Source organism: Myripristis murdjan, chromosome 22 (assembly GCF_902150065.1).
Source record: "Myripristis murdjan chromosome 22, fMyrMur1.1, whole genome shotgun sequence".
NCBI classification, from domain to species: Eukaryota; Metazoa; Chordata; class Actinopteri; order Holocentriformes; family Holocentridae; genus Myripristis; species Myripristis murdjan.
In genome coordinates, this window is record NC_044001.1 from 15,525,933 (window position 1) to 15,550,646 (window position 24,714).

Here is a 24,714-nt window from a genome sequence, read left to right on the forward strand (position 1 = left end):
AAAATGTTAATGGATATCAACAGCTGGTAATCTTCACAGTGAGAGGTGAGGGTGCAGAATTAGAAACAACCAGTACTTTGATAATGAGAGCCATGGATGCCATCACTATGGCCACTACTTCCATCATCATCATTATCATCATCATCATCATAAGAACATTAACAACAGACAGGCATGCAGAGGAAGACTATCCAGATTGCTTTTCCATGACTTTTACAAGTAGAAGAGAAAGTGATGTGTATCTATCTAACCCTCTATTATCTTTGTGGTCAGTTTGACTCCATTGAATGTTTAAATATATCATTATCACTGGGTTAACATAAAATCAATAATGATGATATGTTTTCAGTGTCCTGTACACATTTTTTATGCATCAGGTCTATTTGACAAAAGGCTTTTTTAGCTGTATGAACCATATAAGAAATATCAGTATTTTACATAAAGTTTATTTGTTTTGGATGACAATGAGGGACTATAAAATGGCAATTATAGTCCACAAAACATAATCATACCTGTAGTACTGTGAGAACCATTGATAGATCATATGACGTGGGAGGGAAAAAACATAACTCTCTAATGAACTTTGAAGGTAACAGGAGGGCTAAACTATCTTCATGTCAGATGAGAGAAGAAAAACCTTATTCAGGGTGAAATAGGAAGAAAAGCAAAGTAAAAAGAGACAACATGAGGAAGGCAGGGAATGTACAGTATTGCTGTGGATCTAATTTGTCCTCCAGCTCACAGGCGACAGTGGGGAAAACAGAGGAGGGTCATCAAATAGTTTGTCTTTCACGGCAAACACACGGGAGAGGGAATACATGTTGTGCTACACGGTTTAAATTTAGAAACCAATCAGGATTCGGACCTCTCAGCAGTCAGACGTGAGGCCTTCAAAGGCTGAGCTTGGCCGTGCAGCCGGAGCAAGAATGAAGTGCATTGTTTGACTGGGAGCTGGATGTACAGTACAGCCCAAGTCTGCAGGGCTGACCTCACTTGGCAGCCAGAAGATTTGGCCTGGAAAGCAGGCAGGGATCTGCTGTGGGCACCCAGGGAGAGGGAGCACAAAGAGGGCTGGAGACATGGCAGACTGAGAGAGGAAGACAGAGACAGCAGAAGATCAGAGAGAAGACAGACGGTGATATGTAGCTGCAGAAAAAGAAACCACTGACAAAGGTGGCTAGGTGTCAGTGAGCGAGTTAGGGGGCAACTGCGGGGTGAGGCAGTCTTGTCGAGGCCTGTTAGCAGATGCAGAAGCTGGTTCAGCTGACAGATGAGGGTCCAGAAGGTGGCTAACAGGATGAGGCTAGGCGGCCACGTGGCCCCGCAGGGATTACAAGCAGCAAGAAGAAGGTAAAGAGATAATCCTTGAAAACGGAGCCTGCTTTTTTAACCTCGTCACTGACTCCCGTCCAAAATTCCATCCTTCCTCCCACTTTTCTTGCTCTACCTCTCCTCCCTCCCTCTCCACCTCCCTCCGCTCAGCCATCCATGCAGGCATCTCTGTTGTCTACTGGGATCAAACCAGCATCCAGGAACTAACTCAATCTGCTGCTGAAGACAGGAGTGGATTGGATCCCTTTAGGGCTCTGTGCTAATAAGCAGGAGACTTTGGCTGCACTGATGAGGACACTTCTGCAAACCTCTCGAATCGGCTCGAGATAAAGAAATTCTGGATTTTATTGTTGTTTGCAACAGTGTCTATACAAATGACAACTCTGGACTTGAAAACAACATAAACTAGTCCACCATGCTTTTGAAGTCAGGACTACTCTTTGCTTTGTTTCTGTTTACCCTCCAAGCAAGTCAAATCAAAGGTAAGATCGCTGCAGGAGGGATGTAATTGCTGTTCATATATCCGAGTTGTTTTTTCACTCATTACCTCTTTAAAGTGATTGGAGAAAGAGATGCCTTTTGTTTCCACCCAACTGGCTGGGGTATTGTTGCATGTGTGAGAGTCAAAGCCAAAGTAATAGCAAATGAAAAAAGTGCCACCTCTAAAACTGACTTGAAATTACCATAGCAAGTGCCAGATGTTGTCATTTAGTAACTCAATCAATGAGACAGTAAAATGCTCCACTGCATGACAGGAGATCTACAGAGGTGGTGATCCACTTGACCTACACATAGTCAAGAGCAGCAGGATCATCCAGTTAGGAGTATGTGTGTGTGCGTGTGTGTGCATATGTGTGATTGTGTGTGTGTGTGTGTGTGCGTGACTGTGCAATTCACAGAACCTTTTCTGCAAACTAAAAACTGCAAGCTCCTCCCTTTTTGTTTAATACAGATCTTTATTTTCTATTGTTCAACCATGTCAAGGAGAGCTAGCAAACCACTTTAAAGCCATGAATATTCACTCTGAATAAAAACAACGGGGTAATGCATTAAAATAAAGGCACTCTGAGCTACATGTAGATAGCAACATTTGATCAACTGCAGCATTTGCATCAGCAGTGGCGGTGTTGTTCAGTGTGATGTGCCCGGGTGAGCTCATTATCCTGGAGGAAACAAAAGCTATTCTGTTCCCAGTGTCGCAGGACGCTAATCTTTTCTGGCTTGTAACTCTGCTGTGAGGCCCTTGTGGTTGCACTGGGCATTAAAGGCCCATTCCAACACTCACTCGTTCAGCTCAGGCCCTCGTGTCTGTACATGTGCAGATCAGGCTTCAAACTCCCACTCAGTTTTTGTCCAAATTGCACGGCTGTTACCGAAAACACACACATGATTAGGCAAGATTCCAGGCCCACGAGTTAAGGCTGAAGTGTTTGTAAGGTGAATGTTTGCAGAGTAAATGGGGCTGCCTGACAGCCATTACACCAGGGTTTAAACGGGGTGAAAAACTGACTATACAACTACAGGCTACAATGATCTGCACTCAGTGCCCACACATCTTTTTTTCATTCTCTTGGTGTTGGGTCAAATTTGGCAATGGTGAAAACAACATTGCACTCTGTACTGTGGGTGTTCAAATTCATGTGTAATACATTTTTTGTTCTTCTGGCAGTTTAGATTTTTGTTTCAGCTTTTTTTTTTTTTTTGTGCCCAATTTCCATTCTAATTTTAACTAATAATAATTGTAATTATAATATCGTTTCCAACTGAATTCTAATTCTTAAACAATCTGTTGTAATAGTCGGCACAGCAGGCATGCATAATCCTAATTAACAGTTTTCAGTTATAATATGACTGCAAATACATAAATTAACACCTGACAACATGCTCCCTCCTGACACCCATTAAATGCGCCAGTATTATCCTTTTTCTGCTTGTCCTGAATTGTACAGCGTTCAGGTGGGACTGCCTAGTGATGTCTGTGTGCATGGACCCAAGATCTTCAAAGTTTCAGAGGTTGATTCCCACAACAAGTTGTGTCACTGTGGTCAAAAATCACAGTAACTGTTAACATTCATTCATACACAGTTCTATTCTGCAGTATCGTATCCCTCCATTCAAATTCTGTTTTTAATCTACATAACACCTAGAAAAGGTTTATTTGAGTTTATTTGTCAGGTCTGATGAACCGCCGAGACTTTGTTTTGAAGCTGAGAAATCCAGGCTTATTGTGTTAAGAAGGAAAGAATGAACGCCTTTTATCCAAAACAGCCTTGTTCAGTGGGGCGCCTGACTTGTGTTGCAGCGTGGTATAACTTCCTGTAATGCCACAGCAGTATGACTGACCCTGTTTTCATTATTGAGCCGATCAGAAAATTGGGGCAAACGTCTGCATGATGTGTATCGTGTTTCATGTGCATTAATATGATGAATGCAAATGGCCCTGTCCACAGAAATAATCTCTCTGTTCTCGGAGGCCACACATCGCCAAGTGTGACACGGTTCGTTTTCATTAGCCACTGAGATCCACCCATTATTTTAAACACTTTGAGGTTTGCAGAGCGCGCACACACACACACACACACACACACACACACACAATCTTTTTCAGCTCTAATCTACATTCTCACATCTCCACACATTCACACTTGGGTGCTGCCCGGTGCAACCTCAACCCTACCTCGTCTGCCACTGAGCCGCTTCGTCGGGGGCAACTGGGGGTCAAGCTGCCCAAAGGCATCTCTGCAGCAGGAGAGTGTGTTACTCATTCACTATCTCCACACATCTGCAGACTTCCCCGGCTTAGTCATATAAAATGACAAACTTCCTGTCACAAATCAGCATCTCTAACCTTCAGGCTGCCACCACTGTCACACTGTGCTAAAGCCTGCGAAACAAAACCACAGCTATCAGACAACACTGACTCTGGAGCACAAATCGTTTCCACCCTAAGGAGACAAAAACTCACACATCTGATGAATTTGTTATTGAAAAATCGAATCATACGGCCCCTCTAAGTAAGGGATAATTATTTTAATTGCTAGTCTGAGTGCTCTCCACAAGCAAAGCCAGAACAAGGCCTGAAGTTCACGCAGAGGTCTGAGCAGCTGTCATGAGGTTATGTCCCTGCTGGAAAAAGTATTTGCAACTTCCTGACAAAGATAGGAAGTCACCTTGTGGATTTTTTTTTGTTTGGTTTTGTTTTGTTTTGACAGATAATTTTTACATCTCATAGATAATGTGCTTTGCAATTGTAGATAACATGTATTTTCATTTGCGGTCATGCATAAAGGCAAGAAATCACTCATTATGCCAAATAAACAGGATTTGCAGTTGCCCCATAATCATTTAACATATTTAATGGCACAGTTTTTTGTAGCTGTTTGTATCACTGTTATACTGAGGAATAAGTACAAAAGCTATTTTGTGTAACCAATCAGATGACTGTGAATTATCACAAATTCTTAACACAAACACTTAATTGCACTAAGTGATAACTCCTGCACAGCATCTCAGCTGCTGTGTAGGAAGCCCTTACATCTCATATGTTTGCTGTAACTGGATGTGCTGCATACTGTAATAATTTCCCACAACATTACACTTTCTCTCTGATTGCCTCTGCAGACCTTCATGAACATGGTTTTTCCGGACTCAGGGATGTCAAGTACAGGCACTTTCTGGAAGCTTCCAGACCTATCAAACACACCACCAATGTCAGAACAGCGCAGGAAGGCCAGCGCACGAAAAGGTCAGCGGTCTTCACCACTGGGGTCAAAGTCTGTCCTCAAGAGACGATGAAAGCTGTGATCACCAGCCATCGGGCCTATTACAAGCTCAGAGGTAAAACACTCACTGTTAGCAGAGGTTACAGGTTAATACAAGTTAATGCAATGATAATGTCACTCTCTGAAACTGATAATTACTTCACTGCTAATATTTATTACTGCTTTTAATTTTAGTGCTGGACTTTTATTTTTCCATTATGGCATTGCAAAATGTACTTTGATGTTTTTAAATAAATGAAAATTGAATGGATAAACTTACAAATGGTGTTTTATACAACTAAAAATTGCATGATTATCTAATGTGGTTGTCTAATGTGGATTATATCTATTGTTTGTCTTTGCTCATAAACTGCTGAGAGTCTGAGACCAGGTGACATTGAGATAAAAATGCAACAATACTTCAAAACACTTCAAAACAATGAAGTTTCATGTAAAAGTTTCAGTGCACCATGCTTTGTCACAAAGCAACAAACAACTTAAGATACAAAGCTGCTTTGCCTTTTACAGTTAGTCAGTATTACATTACATTACATTACAGTACATTATGTCATTTACCAGATGGTTTGTCCAAAGTGACTTGTCGTAATTACATTTTCTCAGCAGTAGTCAACATATTGTTCCACAGTGGCTGCTGTGCCATATGTTTTTAAGCTGCTGTAAAATTAGGCAGATTTAATGGTTTATTGGAGGCAATCAAATTGCTGCAGGAATGAATCTGTGAGAAAATGAATTTCCCACAGGCATCAAGATATTGGACAATGTGGAGCTTGTTCCTCACTGAGGCAGATAAAAACTAGCTTCAGGGGGTCTTGGTGCTGATTATTTTAATATTCACAAAAATGTCATGGACATGCAATGACTTTCAAATATACAATTTGACATTTACTGAAACAGATTGAGCTTTATACATAACCACCCTGTTTCGAGGCACTCCTAATATATTAAATACATCTTGGGAGTTTGTAAAATCAAGTTTTTATAATGCATTATATCTTTTGTAGAGACATGCTGTGTCTTCAGAAGTTGTTCCAATAGAAAATGGGCTAATTTTATAGCTAATAGACCAACCCACTGCTTAATGCTAATTGAAATATCAGCAATGTTTATCATCAGTTATTACATTTCTTTGTCTTTTTCTGTCCAATTTTTCCCTTGTTGCTAACTTGGCGTTGATGTATGGATATGATATGATATGATATGACATAGAAGAATTCACAGAGCATCCACCAAGTGATGTGATATCTCTGCAGTTTGTCAGGAGGCAATTTGGGAAGCGTTTCGCATCTTCTTGGACAGGGTTCCTAACTCAGACGAGTACCGCGCCTGGGTTTACACCTGCCAGCATGAAAACCTCTGCATGGACGACCTGGCGCTCAACTTCAGCAGCTCTCAGGAGCACCTGGATTTGGTGGCCAGGGTGAGTGGCTGACCAACAGCAGCACTAGTGCTTTTAGAGACGGACCCACGGCACTTCACATTAAACCATATTCATACTGCATGGGCAGCTCTGTGTTGTTGTAGTTCAGGTTAATTTGTTTTAGTTTTTTTTTTTTTTTATATAGACTTTTATATAGGGTTTATGTGTATTTTTGTGGAATCTTGGTGGGAATATGACACTATTTGTGCCTTTTTTAATATACTCAGCATATAGAGTTTCTTTATGCATGAAATGTCCTGTATAAGTAACTTTGACAAAAATATGCATGGAAGTTTACAAAACATGTCGGAGCTGATTTAGAGCTTCCTCTTCTCCACATAATGGCACTGGCCATTTGCAAAGCATCACCGGTACAGACAACAAACCAACATGGATCTTAAGATGTTCTGATTCACACCATAACAAAAACTAGTTAAATGAGAAAAATGCTATTTCAGAGGCCTATTGTGCAAAGTTTCTGACATCTTGTTTCTTTATTTCTAGAGAGTAGCTGAACAAGGCGATATTGAAGGGTAGGTACCAAAGAAATGTTTTGGTGAATATGTTCAGTCTAGGTTCCTTTGTTGTCATTGCTTTTTAGATACATTAACAACAAATGTGCTGCTGTTTTTTCTGTTTGTTTGTTTTTGCTTTAGTGCAAAGTGGTCAAATAACTGCCTAATGGAAACAGCTATTAACACTTCTTCTCCAAAAATCAATCATGAAAGCCAGAGTTTCACACTTACTGTAGCTGTGAATTTTCACAAACTCGACCAGTTTATGTCTGGACTAAAAAGTCTGGAGGTCAACATAAAAAAGGACTATCACTCTCGAGCATGCAGATGCTTGATTGATCGACTGATGGTTAATTTGTCAGTGGTGGACCAGAATATTTCATTTGTGCCTCCAAAAGGGTAAAACTAGATTTCAAAGCTGTAACAGACAGGTGGGCAGATGACAGGTGTGTTCAGCCAAAATGTAAACACATTACCAAGCCAAGGACACTGGGTCAATGTCCATGTATAGTTAGCTATAATAAATTTGAAAGTAGTCACTGTATCATTATAATCATAAGATAAAAATAGTTGAAAAAAAAAAAAAAAAATCCTGACAAATCCGTGTGTTCATTTCCAGACTTGAAATTGGGACCCCGGGGCCAGAAAGAGAATGTAAGTTAATGTATATCCGTGCATCAAACACATGATTTATAATGAACCTCTCATGCATCAGTGGTCTTGACCCCTTGAACTCTGATGTTTCCTTAAATTTCCCCTTAAAAAGGTTCAAAGTTACATTTTTTTTTTTCTATATTGTGCGACAATGTCACATATTCTCTATCGGCTGGTTGCATTGAGTTCATTGAGGCTACATCATCTTATACTGAGTGAAATATTCAAACCCAACATGACATTTTTCGATGGCTGCACAAGTAAATCAAATAGAAAATGTTTGGATGTTTTTGTGCATCATTTTATACACATTTCCTGCAATTACGCTGCAATTTAGCAGGACAGGTTTGATATCTGATGAGACACTGAGATCTCCACTAGAATCTAAAATAAAGTTCAGTGGATTTGACTAAAGTGTGGCCATGCAGCATGCATTTATAATGACGTACCCACCACTGGGAGCTGCAGTGTCGAAGAGGTTAACTGATGATTTTAATGAAATGAACCTAACCTGTTTTTGTCTCAGGTACCTGGACTCCCCCGCTGATTCTCCTGCCCACTGAAGCAGGGGAGGTGAGTTGGCATTGGGAGAATTTTCTCAGAAAACTCAGGGTTATGAGCTCATGTACAACTCAAGTGATTTTCTTTCGATGCTTTCATTTCCGTGACAAATACACCTCCATTTCTGTAGATATGAGTCCCTGCCATGTGCTGAAAACCCACTATATACATTTTAAAGGGAGATTTTAAAAACAGTTTATTTTCATTTATTTTTTCCCCACCTCATCGTGTAATTTATCAATCCATATACATGCAGTTTCTGTGTGATTTGGTGATGTGTCCAGTCTCTTGCAATCTCCCCTTTCTCCCTGCACCCCAATACAATCTGCCCTCAAATTAGAGGCGGACAGATAAAGTGCCAGTATCCTCTGGCAGGAAATAGTCCCTGACAAAACTTGTCACCAACAGGGGCAGTGGATTATGCTGGGTATCTGTCTTATTGTTATTGGAAGGAGCTGTTGCTGCTGATTTTTTCACATGTAAATTTTTGGCGATTTGTGCACCACAAAACAATACAGGGGAGATAAAATACACTGGAAACTTTGCCAAATCACACAAAAACTGGATCTGGCAGGAAAGCAGGACTTTTTGTTTTGTATTTCGGATGAGTTGTGCCTTGCTTTCCAGAATCTTATGTCATATGCTGAATTCATATTTAACAATAGGTGGAAAAATGCAGGTATTATTGATAGTAATTGCGATGTAATTTGATCTTGTTGTTTGCCAGATACAAGAGGATGCAAACCTGATACCAGAGAAATATGAGGAGCATATAGTTGAGTTCAGTGTCACTGTGGTGGACCCTGGCTACAGTGAGTTGCTCAGTGACCCTGGGGCTGCAGACTACCACGTCATCACACGAGAACTCACAGATAAGGTGAGAGCCACATGTGAGTCATCCCGTCACAGATTTCCAACATCATCCATTATGTACAGAGCCATAGATGCTTTTGAGAAACACTGCAAACACTACAAACCCTTTGTAAGGTGGTTGATCCTTCCTGAGAGGAATACAACAGTGGAATCACACACCATCTCTTCTAGATAAAAGCTGCATATATTACTCAGCTTCACCATGTAACACAATAGTTGCTTCATCACAGTTTTCCTTTCTTGCCCTCCTGAAAGCAAAATGCTCTTCCTTGTCTCACTCTGTACTTCCATGCTCCCTATTCTCCCTGTAACACAAAGCTATTCTTAACCAGCAGCCGAGCCATCATGTCTTACAGGAGTCATTATCTCAATGTGATTGTTGTCTTCTGCTGTGTTGTGTTATTTTGTGTAAAACTGATTAAACAGCTTTAAGAAGCTTTAAGGTGAAACCCAAGTGACTTTAGATAAGACTTCTAAATGATTGCATGCCTGGAGTAGAAAGATCTAATCAGATAGATTATCTGTGAGCAAGATGGCAATAACTTATTACTTATTTTACTATACAGTAAGTTTTCAAATTATTTATAATGATGTAAAACATAAAGATGTACTATGACCACATACTTTTAGACACATGAATTAGATAGGTTAGTTCATTATGGAAAAGGCAAAAATATCCGGTGTGATCACCCAGAAAGAAATGTAAACAGTATTGCACCAATTAGTCTCATTCTAAGGACTTTAAATCCTGGGTGCCTCCGTCAAGCTTGCAAATGTGGTTGAAATTATTCCTTTGTTTGACAATAGCTGTTACAGTGCTGCTAAAATCCCAATGAACTGGAGTGTGAAAGGAGCTTAAGATCAACAAAGAATAAATCCAAGAAGATATTGTCAGATCCTGATATGTAAAACTCTGCAAAGATAAAACATTTAGAACTCATGAATGATTCACAGTGAAGATGTAAATGTATTCCAGCGCGATAAAGAAGCCAAAGTAATAGTATCACAAGCATGCCGCATGTTTAAATCATGTAGCTAGTGTTATATTGTTTTAACCCCCTGTTGGTTTTCTTGGCATCTGTTTTATTATGCTTTGAACACTGCATTACAGGGAGACTGAAGAGCACATGCTGATACGTGCACATCTTTTTCATGCTGACTTTGTTCTTCCTTTTGCAGATGCTCCAGGTTTTTGAAAAAGTTCCAGGATTTAAAGAAATTCGTGTCCTGGGATTTCGGTAAGTTTAATGAGGTTTTAATGTGAGTTTGAAACAATCAAGGGAGAGAACTCTCACTACATTTATTAAGATACTTAATTTACTTTGGCACAGTGACTTACAAAAAAAAAAAAAAAAAAAAAAAAAAAAAAAACAGCATACATACAGTATTGCTATTATTCACTCAGAAAGACAAAATACTAAAAATAAATCACTTATACTTTTCCCCTGATACAAATTATTTTTCACTGCTTATATCTCAAAAAAAGAGAAGGTGATAATATCATCCCCAACAATATCCTCTTTTGGGACATTTCACAGTCATCAATGTCCACGGAAGTTTGTGTATTATGAGTTTTGCTTACATGATTTATTGTGTTGATCAGATATGAGGATGCATCTGTGCGTTATGCTGTGGTGTTTAATGGAGACACATTGCTTGGTGATGAAGCTGAGAGTCTCATGGAGCCAGGCGGCGAGACAGATGGGAATGCACCAAAACTGAAATACATTGTGGCAAATGCCTTACAAAAGGATACATCTCTGCCCTTGGACATGCAAAGTTTAAACTTTGAAACCGGTAAGAATAACATCACATAAATATAAAACAGAGTAAAAAAAAAAAAAAAAAGAATTCAGAGTAGGATTTAAAGTTGAATGGCTTTTAAAGTATATCAGTGCTGACACATTAATTTTCAAAGGCAACACTCTCTTTTCAGTGACCACAATTTATCCAGTCGCAGAGCTCAGCATTAAACCTTTAGAGAGTGATGCATCTGAGGACATCGTCACACAGGCCACGGGAGAGGACGGTGTACCTACAGAAGGTTTCTTCCCCACTATGGCAGCTGTAGAAAACTCCTTGGAAACTTTCACAATCAAACCAGAAACACCAACCTTTGTGCCTTTCATCCCCAACGTTCTCCCGGAAGCCACTGTTGGAGTCAGTGAGGAAACCCCTGTAATGGCATCTGTAGAGGAGGAGTCTGCAGAAGATACTCTTGAGGAAGACAATAATGTTATGCCACCGGTCACAATGATGACAACCAATATAGAGCAGGAAGAGGAAACAGTGGCAGAAGTGGAGGACATACTACCGACTGATCAGGATGGGGGACATGAGGCTGAAGCTGAGGAACCGGTGACAGAAGGTAAGGCTACTTTTGATTTGATCTATACACAGAAATTTAAGATTGTGTCTTTGAAAAGTGACAAGATACTTACTTGCCTCTAGGCTGCAGTGCTTCAGATTATATAATCATGACCCTGACCCAACCCTGACCCTGATCCCAACCAAAAACCCGACCCTATTTTTACACCTAACCCCAACCCTGACCCTATTCCTAAACATCAAAGTTCCCACTTTTACCCCATGTGCAATCTATTCATCCAGGCGTGATTTGACAAGGTTTCTGGTCTGCTACAGTCTTGCCTTACTCCTACCACACCAATACAATTGGGACTCGATAGGTATTTGCTTCAGGAACTCAAACTGTCAAAAATGTATTTGTGAAAATGTTAACAGCAACAGCTTTTCCCCAAATTAACAACAAAGCCATAGCCAACAACAATCCACTGCTGTTGGGGATACTACAACAGGAAGTGGTTCCCAATCTTTGATCCAAAGGGTAAACAGAACGCATTTCTATAGCGCTTTTCTCGTCTACCGACCACTCAAAACACTTTACAACATTTGCCTCACATTCCCCCAATAACACACTGATAGCAGAGGCTACCATGCAAGGTGGCAAACTGCCCATCAAGAGCAGTTAGGGGTTCAATGTCTTGCTCAAGGACACTTCGACATGCCTTCTAGTGGAGCCGGGATTGAGCCAGGAACCGTCTGGTTACAAGACAACCACTCTAGCTCCTGAGCCATGCCGCCCGCCGAGGGCTATGTATCATGCTAGCCCTTCTTGTCATTGTTTTTAGAAAAAGCTGCTCCTGTTGAGTTTTCCACATGTAAATTTTTGATGGTTTGAGTCCCACAAACCAATATCCATTTAGCCCCATTGTATTTGGGTACCAGGACATAGGCATATCCATGGAAGGCTGGAAACCTTGCCAAATCACACAGAGGATGAACAGACTGCACTAGAAGTAAGGAAAGTAACTTTTCTTTCTTGTATTTTTGGTGAACTGTTCCCTGCTCTTAAGATTGCTGGTCCAGACTGCTTTTCACATAGTCAGTTCTCACCTGAGAGTCACTTTCTGCTTTAACAGACTAGTCACCTGGCTGTGAATTCAGTATCAGTGTTAAAATATCCAAATAAAGTGTGACTATTATTTTGACTTATTTTGTTCTTTTTAATCTCTATATTTAACCAGATTCCTTTCTTTTATGGTAGACATTCCCATACCACCAGATGATGTGGCAAATAAGGAACTTACAGAAGACAGGTTGAATGAAGAAGACCCCCAGCCATCTGAAGACTTGGCACCTACAGGACCTACTACTGATGTTAGCCCTGCTCTGCCAGAGTCTACCAAGCCAATAGGGACGGAGTTGTCTGACCCAGAGATTGAGGCCCCAGTCTTGGTACCATCATCTGACATGGATTCAGTCCAAGGGATTGAGCCAGAAATAGAGGAGCTGGATGTTGAGCCTCTACCACCACCCACAGAGAGTGGCGAAGACCCTGAGGATACAGATGACGTGATGCATAGTGGAGTCACACCAGTCTCGACGGACCTTCCTGCTGAGAACGTAAATATCCAAGAGGATGTACAGCAAAGTGAGAACGGGACAGAGGCAGAAGTGACAGAACATTTGGAGGAAGCCAGTGGAAGTGGATTCCCCTCGGAGTCTGACGAACGGCCATACGAGTCCACTGCAGCGCCGGCCATGAGACAAGTTAGCACCCCTCTGATGGCAGCAGTTGACAAGAACAAGGAGTTAGTGGTGTTCTTTAGCTTGAGGGTCACTAACATGAGGTTTTCTGATGACCTGTTTAACAAGAACTCCCCTGAGTACAAATCACTGGAGAATACTTTTCTTGAGCTGGTAGGTACACAAGCTTTTGTGCTTGATATCTTGCTTCTGCATGCCTTATTCTCATACTTGCTTTTGTAGCCCTGAGCTGATTGCATAAAACATCTGATAAGCTATTTGGTGCAATATGTAATGTTTAAGTTTGGTTGTAAAAGAAAACTGTGAAGCAGAAAAACATGAGTGTAGCTCTAAGAATGTGCTCTAATCTGAATTTGTATGCGAGTGAGGATGCACTTTATTGTAAGCCTTATCCTCACAGCTGCTATTTTTCCATTATACAAATGAATTTCAAAAAATAAGACTAAATCATGATGACTTAACATTATTTCCTCAGTCAAGAACACTTATTATAAAGTAGGATATGGCATTATCAAATGGGCAAATTCATGATCAAATCAACAGTATGCAAACCCTTTAATTTTCAGAGGATTCCTTTGTGTCAGTATTAAGAAAAAAGCTGGTCAAATATTTTGTTTCACTTAGACACAGCACTCTGAGCCCAGAGACTCGCCAAACCCTGGAGCTTCCAGTAAATCTGGGCCTAGGAGACAGACGACCTTAGCCTCCATACCGGTATTCTTTCCATATTGGAACTAACATCTCTCATGCCTCAGAGCATGACCTTTCTATTTCCAACCTAACCTTTCTTTATGCAGTATCTAACAATCTGTGCACATCTAATATTAAAATCCATAAAACACTTTCTAATTCACTTTCATCCTGTGATTAGAGATACTAGACTAGACTACTTATTTCAGCAACTGCTCCGGTTTTCGATGTTTTGTCTTTGAGTTTGGTCGAATGTTGGTGTTTGTATTGTGCCTTAAGTCTTTGCATTGTTGCAAAACTTGTTGGACTGACTGTTAAGTTCTGTTTTTCAGAATGTCATTTGTCAAATTTGTTTGAAGAGATTTATCTAGTGTTCTGAGGGAGTGTGTGGAAGTTAATAGCTTTTATGGATGGGGATGTAAATCGCTTAAGCAAAGCACTTGTCATTTGTTCTGGCATGAATGGTGTAGATGTACTGCCTCCTTTTGACTTGCTGAAGTTACTTTGTGTCATCATGTAGCATGCATAGATTACTGTATGATCTGTGTTATGGGACTGTATGTTCAAAGTTATGTGTACAGTGTATGCTTCCTTGAGCTGTCTCTTTGAAAATGAGAAATACTTAATGTGATGAAAACCTTCAGACACAGAAAATCTAGTTAATATAGTTATGCATGATCAAAACCCAAAAGTTAGTTTTGTGAATCAGCTCCTCATAATTGTACTATAAATATAGTACATTTTTTTGTGAATATTTGTGGCCTTCAAGTAAAAAGGAATGAGTGAGTGAATGAATGTTAAACCCCCTTAACCTTTGAGGGAAATAATGTGGTGTAGGGCTTAGTAAATCTGCTATAAACCAAAATAACAAGCGATCCACAGCTTCATGTATTTAGTGTTGCTAAAACTGTATTGCATTGTGCACAGCAGTAACACAACTAGCCCAGGGTGGTCCGAATCATGGGACCTGGTTGTGCCTAAGTCGGGCGCAGGCCTCTGAGGTTTCTGACTTGGAGTAAGAAGCTTTAAGTAAGACTGGTTAGTGCAAGCACTATACACATTGTTCTATTAGTGGCTCCAATCTGCTTAGCACAACATCAGTTGCCTGGACATCTGTATGTGTGCTGCAGTGATGCTGTGTGAAACCGAGTTTTCAGACTACAGATGCATGTATGGTCAGGGTATTTTAGGTTTACTTTCAAAAGCACAACTAATTAAAACAGATCAACTTGTGCTGGAGGTTAATTGGTTTTGCAGCTTGTGAAGAATAATAAAGTCATTACTGTATATTGTGTATGGAGGCAATGTGAAAAATCAAGGGCACCATTCGCATCAGTATGTTTGATCTACTTCTTGCCCTAACATTTGGCAGACAGGCTACCCTGCAAACTCTTCCCCCCCAATAAGACTTCAAAATTTGCCATAGTTGCTGGCAAGAAGGTGAAAATTGTGTTCTTTAAACCTGCACCCATTAGAATACAACAAAGAAAGAAGCCTCAGTTGACATCCCTGTTTAGTTTCAAGGCTTACCCTGAGGTTGACCGAGGGAACATATTTTTAGGCTTGCTCAGAAGTGCCTTGTGCTTGGTGTTATGTAAAGGCCTCAGCCTCAAACTGCGGAGATATATCAATACAAATTGGATTGCCTGCTCGCTGCAATGCTGAGGAACAGAGGGAATGTAAGCTACTAGGAGAGGTGGGTTTAGTTTTCCGATGAACTGCCGTGTAAAGGGAGTTAGAGTCTTTCTGGGTAAAGATAAATAGCTAATGCCATATTATATTTTCCGATTTTCTCTTTAGATTTGCATTATAGCAGAACACATGGATGTCAAAAGCTGTGAGTTTAGCTTTACATGTTATGCATTTTTTGGTATTATGATTTTTGCAGTCTGAATTATTATTTTCTCAGGGGGGGTCTCTTGTGGATTTATTTTAAGACTATTGTCATGGCAGATATAGCAATAAACCATGGTGGCCCTGGATCAGGTAATAGAACAATAAACAGCGTGATTGCACAGTAACAAATTACATATTTAAGAGATAATAACACATTATAGATTTAGTTTCTTTACTTTTTGCAACAAATCAGAATGCGCAGATACTAAATTGCAATAATAAAATTAAATAAAACTCCATCTCCAATCTTAAATGGTTGCCCAAACTGGGGATCTGCAGCTCTCCTCATTAACCAGTATATTTAGTTCTGTAGAATTCTTTCTGGCAAAACTAATGTGGTCAGAAGTTTGCACTGGTAAGTATGCACAAGTATTCACCATGTGTATTGTCAATAATTTATTTGGAATAGTGGAAATGTCGTCTTTTAAATGGGCTATTTACATAGAGAAGTGAGCACTTTTATTAAACTGACATGGTGTTATAAATTGCTGAAAAATACGAGGGGTGATCTTAAACAAATGTCAGCTAATGTCCATCACGTAGCCCATTTAAATGGACATACTGTAATGTTCTGTTGGATATTGGACCCCATTTGTGGTATAGGTTCACTGTCTACCATATATAAACCATTAGCTGGCAATTCCCATTTCCTTTTATCAGACCCTTTTATTACTCCTGTACCTACTGGTTTGTGAAGCAACCAATAACATTGGACATGGAGGTTTAACTTAGCCATTTGCTAAATTGAAACATTTTTATAACAACATAATGTATATTTTAGTTTTTTTTTCTTTTTTCTTTTTTTTTTTTTTTTAACATTTTATTTTGCTATTGGAGATCATATCAGAGAAGGGATGTTTCACCAGGTTTTTCCCAAACAAGAACCAGTAGATACATGCGTAACCTCAGGAGAAGCATGAGCCAGTTTGTCATAGACTGTGAGTGTGGCTCTGTCTGTGCTGTGCTGTCTGCATAGTATAAAAAGGCTCTTGTACACAAAACTCTAGTGGACCATATATGGGCGACAACGGAGACTGTGCTTCTGTTGTTTGTTAGTGCACACTAGGGACTGTGTTCAGGTTTGTTGTGAAAGGCTGTGCCTTTGACCTCGTGCCAGGCATTAGAGCTATAGGTTGGTGGCTAATCTACAGTAGCATGTACCTGTTGACGTCCTGCTGCATTAACATTCATGGATGACCAAATTACATGCCCTGCCCAGCTGTACTGTAGGTCGCAACCCATTTTCTTGAGATGTTGGATTCCCCTCTCCCCCCCTTCTCTCTCTCTCTTTCTCTCAGAGGCTATTAGCTAAAGGGATCTGACCCCAGTAAACTGTCTGCCAGTGATAAGTGAAGTAGCCGGATCAGAGCTGAGCTCCTTAGGGCCTCTTATCTCCCGCTTTACAGCCAGGCATGGAACAGGACAGCTAAGGCATCGTAATCTCCCCTCCTCACACTGCGTTGGTTTGATGCTGCCTTGCCTGTAGTGAGCGCAGGTGGATGAAGGAGAACAGTTCTAATCGATAAACACCGATGTCGTCCTGTTACGTCACTCGCTTGACTTCCACCCCAACCAAGTATCACTGCTGTCATCAGTCCATGTCCACAGTCTTTATTGAACGGCTTCTCGCTTATCAGATTAGCAAGTCATGGCTGCTTGGGAATGAGATTATTTACTTAAATACAACGGAGTGGGGAATTGTAAGATACGGCTAAAAACCTGGCTGCACAGATGTGTTTCTGGCCAGGTGTGAGTGATGTGCGGCCGGGGAGCTCAGCGTAACACTGAGATACGGCCGAGGGCCAACAAAAGTGCATTCGTTACTGGATCAGCATACATTACTTTGTGATGGTTTCATGGACTAGAGATAACTTTGTTGTCTTTTTTTTATTATTTATTTTTTTTAGTTCTTTTGACCTTTTCATCATTTATTCTCCAAATCTTTACTGACTAGATTTAGTATACTCTCTGTTCTTATACACAAATGCCTCTAAACCCAATCCCCATTTTACTCTGGATCTAATAATACTGACATGTAATAATTACAGGATTTCATGCTTATATAAAAATTTAATCATCTACTATTCAAAGTAAAATGTGACCTGAATAATTAAAATGCAGCAGTGCTATGACAACCTCAGCCCTGTCATTGTGGAAGTAAACCCATTGAATTAAATGTTTCTCTGTCTCTTCCAGCTTGCAATTTTCCTCCTCCTGTTTCCTGAGTCTTGCTCTCAGGAGGACACAGATCCTTACTGATTTGCTTGAGTGAATCCAACTTCACTTCTTAGTTATCGACTTTAAACTTTTCAATTAAAGATCTCTGTGGAACTCTTTGTCCTCCCAGGATCAAGAATGAAGCCTTATTCACCCCATAGGATGAAATCAATCATTATTTTAAAACGGCTTCCTCTGCACTCCGTATCCCATGACCCTGCACCAAATGAAATGTTGTTGATCTCCTTAGTTATTGCAAAATCAATTTGTCATGTTGATTACTATAGAAACATACAGCAAAATTGCAAACTATTCTATTCAGTGAGAAATGGCTTTACATAAGCAATGACTAAGTATTAATTTTCAATGTCTGAAAGGAATAGCAGAGTGACTGATTAAATAGGGAAAAAATAAGCATTAGTGCTGATTACAAATTAATTTTGCTCTGCTTTCCCTTCTCCAGCTACTGCCGTATCTACAGTCCAATTTGACTGGATTTAAGCAGCTGGAAATCCTCAACTTCAGGAATGGCAGTGTTGTGGTAAACAGCAAGATGAAACTGGATAAGCCGGTGCCGTACAATGTGACAGAGGCTGTGCACTGTGTGCTGGAAGACTTCTGTAATGCAGCATCGAATCGACTTGATATCGAGATTGATAGCCGCTCCTTGGACGTTGAGCCAGGTAGGATGCTTCGGCCTCACACATCACGGAGTCATCACTATCTCTTCAAAACATGCCACTATTGTCAATACTTGTTTTTGTGCCTCTACAGTAAAACTTCAGCCACTTGCACAAGGTTACAAACAGTGCTAATGCATTTTTCCTCATGAAATATGGCCACTTTCACGTTCTTTACAACATGTGGACAAATGCATGCATTATCTGCACTTGTAACTTGTGCTGATTCATTTCACAACACAAGGTCAGAGCATCTGTTCTGCATCTGACATGCATTCCTGTGCCCTTTTCAGTCTGCTGATATAAATCTGATATGTCTTTTCGTATATGGATGAGCTCATCGTTGTGTACAATCTCATTAACCACACCTTACTGAAAGTGGACATCCTCATTCACATCAATCACAAACGCCCTTGAATTTCTCTTCTGAAAGTGACAACGCCAGACAGGTGGACATTGCGTTAATGCTAATGAGCTATCTTCTCTCTCTACTGCCTCCTCCTTTCTCCTCTCCGTTATCTGTTTTCAGCTGACCAAGCAGACCCCTGTAAATTCCTGGCCTGCAATGAGTTTTCACGCTGTGTTGTAAACAGTTGGACGGGCGAGGCAGAGTGTCTGTGTGATCCTGGCTACAGCACGGTAGACGGCACGCCATGTCAGAGCACCTGCACCCTGCAGCCTGACTACTGCCTCAATGGAGGCCTCTGTGAAATAATCCCAGGGCACGGAGCCACCTGCAGGTCTGCAACAGCCAACGGGCAAAAACACTGATAAACTGCATGACTGTGTTGTTGTTGCACATGTTTATCATGTAGAAGAAATAGTCTTTCTTTTAGTATGTGTACACGGCAAAGAACAATGCATAAAATCTCCACCTTAACAAGTCATTTAGTCTCATATTCAGTGTTAAAATCAGGTTTTTCTTAAATAAATACTCCAATGTTTTGGGCAAAACACCTTTTTTCCAACTTACCCATACTGAGACAAACTGTTCAATGCTATTTTCACCTCAGTACATTCAGTGGTTCAGTTCCTATGGGTAGCATTTTGTGTTAGCTTAGCATTCGTTAGCCTAGCTCTGTCAAAGTGAAAAAATAAACCTTACAGCTACTTCGATGCTGTCCTGTTTAGACACTGTATCGTGTATTTGAAAATTAAAATAAGTGAAAGTGAATGCAGCTCCAGTCATGTCTTGCATTTTTCTGGAAAGTATAAATATGTTGAAACTAGAGTTCTCATATTCTGCCCGAACCCGACCCCACCCGACCCGACCCGACATTTTCGGGTCGGGTCGGGCCTAAAATTTACGTGAATTGGGCGGGTCGGGTCGGGCTTCGGGTTCTGTGGGGGATTTTTTTTTTTTTTTTTTTTTTTTTAAATAAAAAAATTGAATTATGTGTTCTGTTATTGATTATGACGTTTCATTTTTATGTGACTGGTGGAGAGAGTGAGAGACTGGATTGGATTTGGAGGCTAAACTTTCAGTGACAGACAGACAACCAGCTGTGCGTGCGCAGCGCAAACAAGTGAGAGAGAGAGTTGCAGCAGTATCCCGCTGTGCTGGCAGACTGCAGCAGGGACGGTTTTTGCTATGGGCAGTGCAACTGCCCAGGGCGCAATCTGGGGGCGCACGAGAAAAAAAAAAAATCTCCAGTTTTCTAGACTACCGTATTGACCCGCACATGCCGCGGCACCATCAGTCGGCATCAGGCGGGCCAGACGCGGCACCGTCCGATACCGCGCCCACCCGTCAGGTCTGCCGGATCTGACAGCTGAGCTGCCTCATGCTGGCCGGTGCCACGGCCGGCTCGCCTGATACCGACTGATGGTGCCCCGGTGCCGCGGCCGACCGGCTCTGCTAAATAATGGCGAATTTGGCGATTTTTTTTTTGGGCTTTATCGGGCTGTCGGGCCTAAAGTTCGGCTAATTAGTCGGGTCGGGTCGGGCCTCGGGCTGGCCCAGTCAGGCCCGGGTCGGGTCGGGTCTTAATTTTCAGGCCCGATGAGAACTCTAGTTGAAACAAGGCAGAGTAAGGCAGACCAGCCCACTAACATGAAGAAAATGATACTTGATTCAAGGAAATTCATGACACAAGTTGGTTAGAATTGTCAACAAGTAGGATTATCTTATTCCACTATCAGATTTTTTTCCACTCGTTTGAGGAAAAACAAGGTTTTAAGACTGAACATGAGACTAAATGATTCATAAACATGAAGGTTTTAAGAGGAGTATACAGAGTGAGTCCCTCTAATCTGATTTTCTCTCTGTTGTTTTAGATGCCCTGTAGGTAAATACTGGCACTACCATGGAGAACGCTGCAACGAGCTGGTGTCAATGCCGGTGGACCCTCCGCTAATAATCATCTGCCTTGTGGGGAGCCTCTGCCTTGTTTGTGCTATCATTGGCATTTTGATATTCATAAACAAGAAATGTGTGCGGACCAGAAAGGCTGTGACTTTGGTGTAAGCAGCACCTTTTAATCTTTTTTGTTGTTTTAATCTGTGCGCAGTGAAGTTGTTTGGCATTTTTACTCACAAACCAATCTTCTTTACATTGTAGGCAAACTCATGCTCCCTATGCCTTTGAGAATACTTTGAGAGAGAACCCAGTTTTTGAAAATGACGATGGTGTCTTGACTCAAGTGTCCACATTACAATGTCCTTCGAGTTCAGCGTCCTCCAATTCCCAACAGTCTGAGCAAGACACGTTTGCCTCAATTGAAAATATACATCTAAGTATTGAGGTAATCTGTACTGTACCGTACAGCACAACTGGCTGACTAAAAATACTAACCATGAACATTCATCTAATATGTCATCTAATTCATTCTTTGAACTAACATCATTTAACAAACTCCTCTCAAATCATTAACTATGTTCTCAGCCCCGCATACATCCTTTTGTATTTGTATTTTCAGGAAATTATATTCCCCATCAAGGAAGAACAAGTCTTTGATCTATCTATTCTTGTAGATTTTGATATTTCTAAATTTGCTTACATTGTTAAAATGATCATTTTAAAATTCCAGAGGTATCATAGTCGTCCGGTGAAGATATGAGATTAAAGCCAAGGGTGATAGCTGAATCAATTTTCACACACACACACACTCACGCACACACACACACACAGCCCTTGCACATTGCATAGTGCTCCCGCTCTTACTCAAAAAACAATGCAGTCAGAGTAGCGCCGTCACATAGATCAAGTTCTCGGGGCACCTTCATAAGTTGCTCAGAAACCGTCGTAAGCACAGTTCAGAGATGTTACAACTAGCTGTGGTGTAGTCCAGTAGCTGTAGAGCGCCAACTGCCTTCCATTGGAATAATACTTCCTTATCTGTTTTCTCACCCCTTTGAAATGCTGCTGGTGATCTTTAAACGATCCGCACTGTAAATAAGATATGCCCGTCTCCTCCTTTCTCCACAGATCCCCAGACAGCTCTACACAACAAGATCAGAAAAGTTAGTCTCTGAAATGGTGGACTTCCATCACTGCATACCGCACAATGAGGTAAGGACCAAAAAAAAAAAAAAAAAAGAAAAGCTGGATTTATATTTCATGCTAGAGCTGATATAAGAGAATAGCTGAACTGATAGAAGCTACCCATGCACTCAAGGAGAAAATAGCATATGAAAGAGTAATATATATTCAGGGATAGTATTTACTGAATGTACAAAGTGCAATGGGGCGTGCAATACCTTAATTCAATAATCAAGAGTTTAAAGTGAACCATCCAGTTTGGTTTATAAACAGCATGGTGTTCCTGTGATGCTGCTGAATATTCAGTTATCTTTATGTCAATTTTCTTCTAGCTCTATGATGTATGTAAAGGTAAAGCACTTGTGTCTGTGGCCTAGTTTGATTTTTCCCTCAAACCAAATCACTCTTAACTGTTGTGTACTCATTGATTCTAAGTTAACCTGACTTCAAAGATAAATAAGCAGAATGAAACATGGGGAAATCAATATTATAACCTTAAAATTGTTCACTGATTCATGAAATAAAAACCTTAAACATGTAGTATGTAGCATGAATAATGGGTGGTAAATGTTAATTGATGATATGTGACTATGTTTACAACTGTGAAAAACAATTCCATTTTGCTTTGAGTGCCTATCTGAGTTTGCCTAAATCAAATTATTTTATGGTAAATGATCTTTATTACTTGTAGGAATACTTGTGTTTTGTCATTCATACTGAATATACAAAAATATCTGGGACACTTGTTTTTGCATGAGGTGAGTCCATGTGAATGCCATTATTCCTTGGTGATTGGCCTCATTAAATCTAAACCAATCACAAAGGAGATGGATTTATAAGCCTGTAATTCACTGCAATTCAGATGTCCCTATTTTTTTGTACACTCAGTCTATAGCTCTACATTTCATGAGCTATTCTGGTTTTCTCTCTTGCCTCCTCTAGACGTGGCACCCACCAAATGAGTACAGAACATGTTGTCTTTTAAGGGCATCAGATAATGAATGTTTCGAAGTCACAGTGCTCTGATGGCACCCGGTTCGTCCGAGGTCCGGCCAACACTGCGACACAAGGAGGGAAAGACTTCAGCTGCTTTTGAACTGTATTTGGGACACCTCGGTCTCCACGTGCTGGGAGCGCACTCACAGTGCACCGGAGAAAATGTTGAACGTGATTGAAAAATATTGTTCATAGTGCTGGTTGTGTCTTGTTAGACAAAAAAGCTGTGGATATTACAATACAAGGTGGACTTAGGTTGTCTTGTTAAGTGGACAGTAATATTTATATTGTATATTGAACAGTAGGAACATTTCCTGTATACCCTTGACAAAGGTTGTTCTTTCCTCACAATGAGGTATTTATTATTTACAAATTGATACTCATGGTGGTATCTTAACTGTAGACTGCACAATGCTGTATATTGTTTAATGCAAGTCTTGACGATTGTTGTTTGTCCCAAAAAGAGAATGAATGTATAAGCTGTTACTGTGTATTAGCTGATATGTTTGATGTAGGCGAAAAAGTAGAGGTGCAAATATTGGCTGCTATATTTCCATCAATAGAAAAAAAAAAAAAAGTCTGTCCTATTTTAAACAACTACATCCACTAATCATTTTGTGTTTTGAGAGCTTGGTAATGACAAAACACACATGGAAGATGGGGGCATGTTTTTTTTTTTTTTTTCTTTCTTTCTTTTTTTTTTTTTACACCTTTTACATTTGAGATCAAAGAATAAACTGTGTTTTTTTTTTTTTGCATTAAAAACGTAACACGCCTTGTTTCTTTTATGTATCTCGCTGTTCAAAGCAACTCGGTTCTAATTGGACCAAATGCATCATGTTCAAAGGATTTTTACTGACGTGACAAAGACTTAGGTTAGTATTCCAGCACCACATTTAGCCATCTTGGTAGGATCAAAAGTGAGTTAAATCGCAGTCACATCTACTCAGCATTTATTACTGTTAATTGCCGAATGTTGTTCCTTGATGTTAAGTCGCCATAATGGCCTAAAAGTATGTCACCTTTATCTAAACTACAAGGAGGACATCAGCAGTACATCAGCCCTTGTTCTTTAATTAATCTGCCCAGTTATCTCATTAGCTGCTGCTGGCAGTAGGAAGGCTTTTAAGAAGTAGTGACCATGGGCCAGTTTCATTGCCAAGTTTAGGAATTAACCCCTTGAACTCTCATTTCCCCTTAAATTTCCCTTTAAGCGGCTTCAAATTTCTTTATTTTTTTGGTATCTGGTGCTTGCAACACTTCACTGAAGCTACATCACACTTATACTGAGTGACATTTTCAAATCCAAGATGCCATTGTTTTATGGCAGCACCATTACATCAAATAGACATTTTCCTGAATCACATTTTCCTGCAATCCAGCAGGACGTATTTGATATCTCTGGTACCTTGGGACCCGCAGTAGAGTTTAAAATGTAAGTTCTATGGATATGAATAAAGCTCAGGCCTTCATAATGAAAAACACCATCAACAGTGCCTTAGTAAAAAAACATTAAAAAAAAAAAAAAAAAAAAATCAACAACAATAAAATA

At 40.3% G+C, this 24,714-nt stretch overlaps 1 protein-coding gene across 1 annotated transcript; it reads left to right on the forward strand.

Moving 5' to 3' along the window:
* Positions 1-1,427: 1,427 nt before the first annotated feature.
* impg1b (interphotoreceptor matrix proteoglycan 1b) lies at positions 1,428-23,785 on the forward strand. The gene is made up of 19 exons (XM_030081760.1): positions 1,428-1,814; positions 4,954-5,169; positions 6,365-6,531; positions 7,036-7,064; positions 7,666-7,700; positions 8,227-8,273; positions 8,989-9,138; positions 10,314-10,372; positions 10,738-10,931; positions 11,071-11,502; positions 12,700-13,355; positions 13,827-13,916; positions 18,469-18,688; positions 19,215-19,425; positions 20,963-21,148; positions 21,246-21,429; positions 22,113-22,196; positions 22,499-22,517; positions 23,109-23,785. Exons 1-19 carry the CDS (start codon positions 1,748-1,750, stop codon positions 23,126-23,128), a joined length of 3,066 nt encoding a protein of 1,021 aa, XP_029937620.1. The 5' UTR covers positions 1,428-1,747; the 3' UTR covers positions 23,129-23,785.
* The last annotated feature ends 929 nt before the right edge of the window (positions 23,786-24,714 follow it).

Excerpts from the sequence above, each read along its gene's own strand:
- impg1b (XM_030081760.1), top strand. The coding sequence starts at position 1,748 with ATGCTTTTGAAGTCAGGACTACTCTTTGCTTTGTTTCTGTTTACCCTC. Across the intron at positions 5,170-6,364 it reads GGCCTATTACAAGCTCAGAG|TTTGTCAGGAGGCAATTTGG; the intron begins GTAAAACACTCA and ends ATATCTCTGCAG. Across the intron at positions 7,065-7,665 it reads GAACAAGGCGATATTGAAGG|ACTTGAAATTGGGACCCCGG; the intron begins GTAGGTACCAAA and ends GTTCATTTCCAG.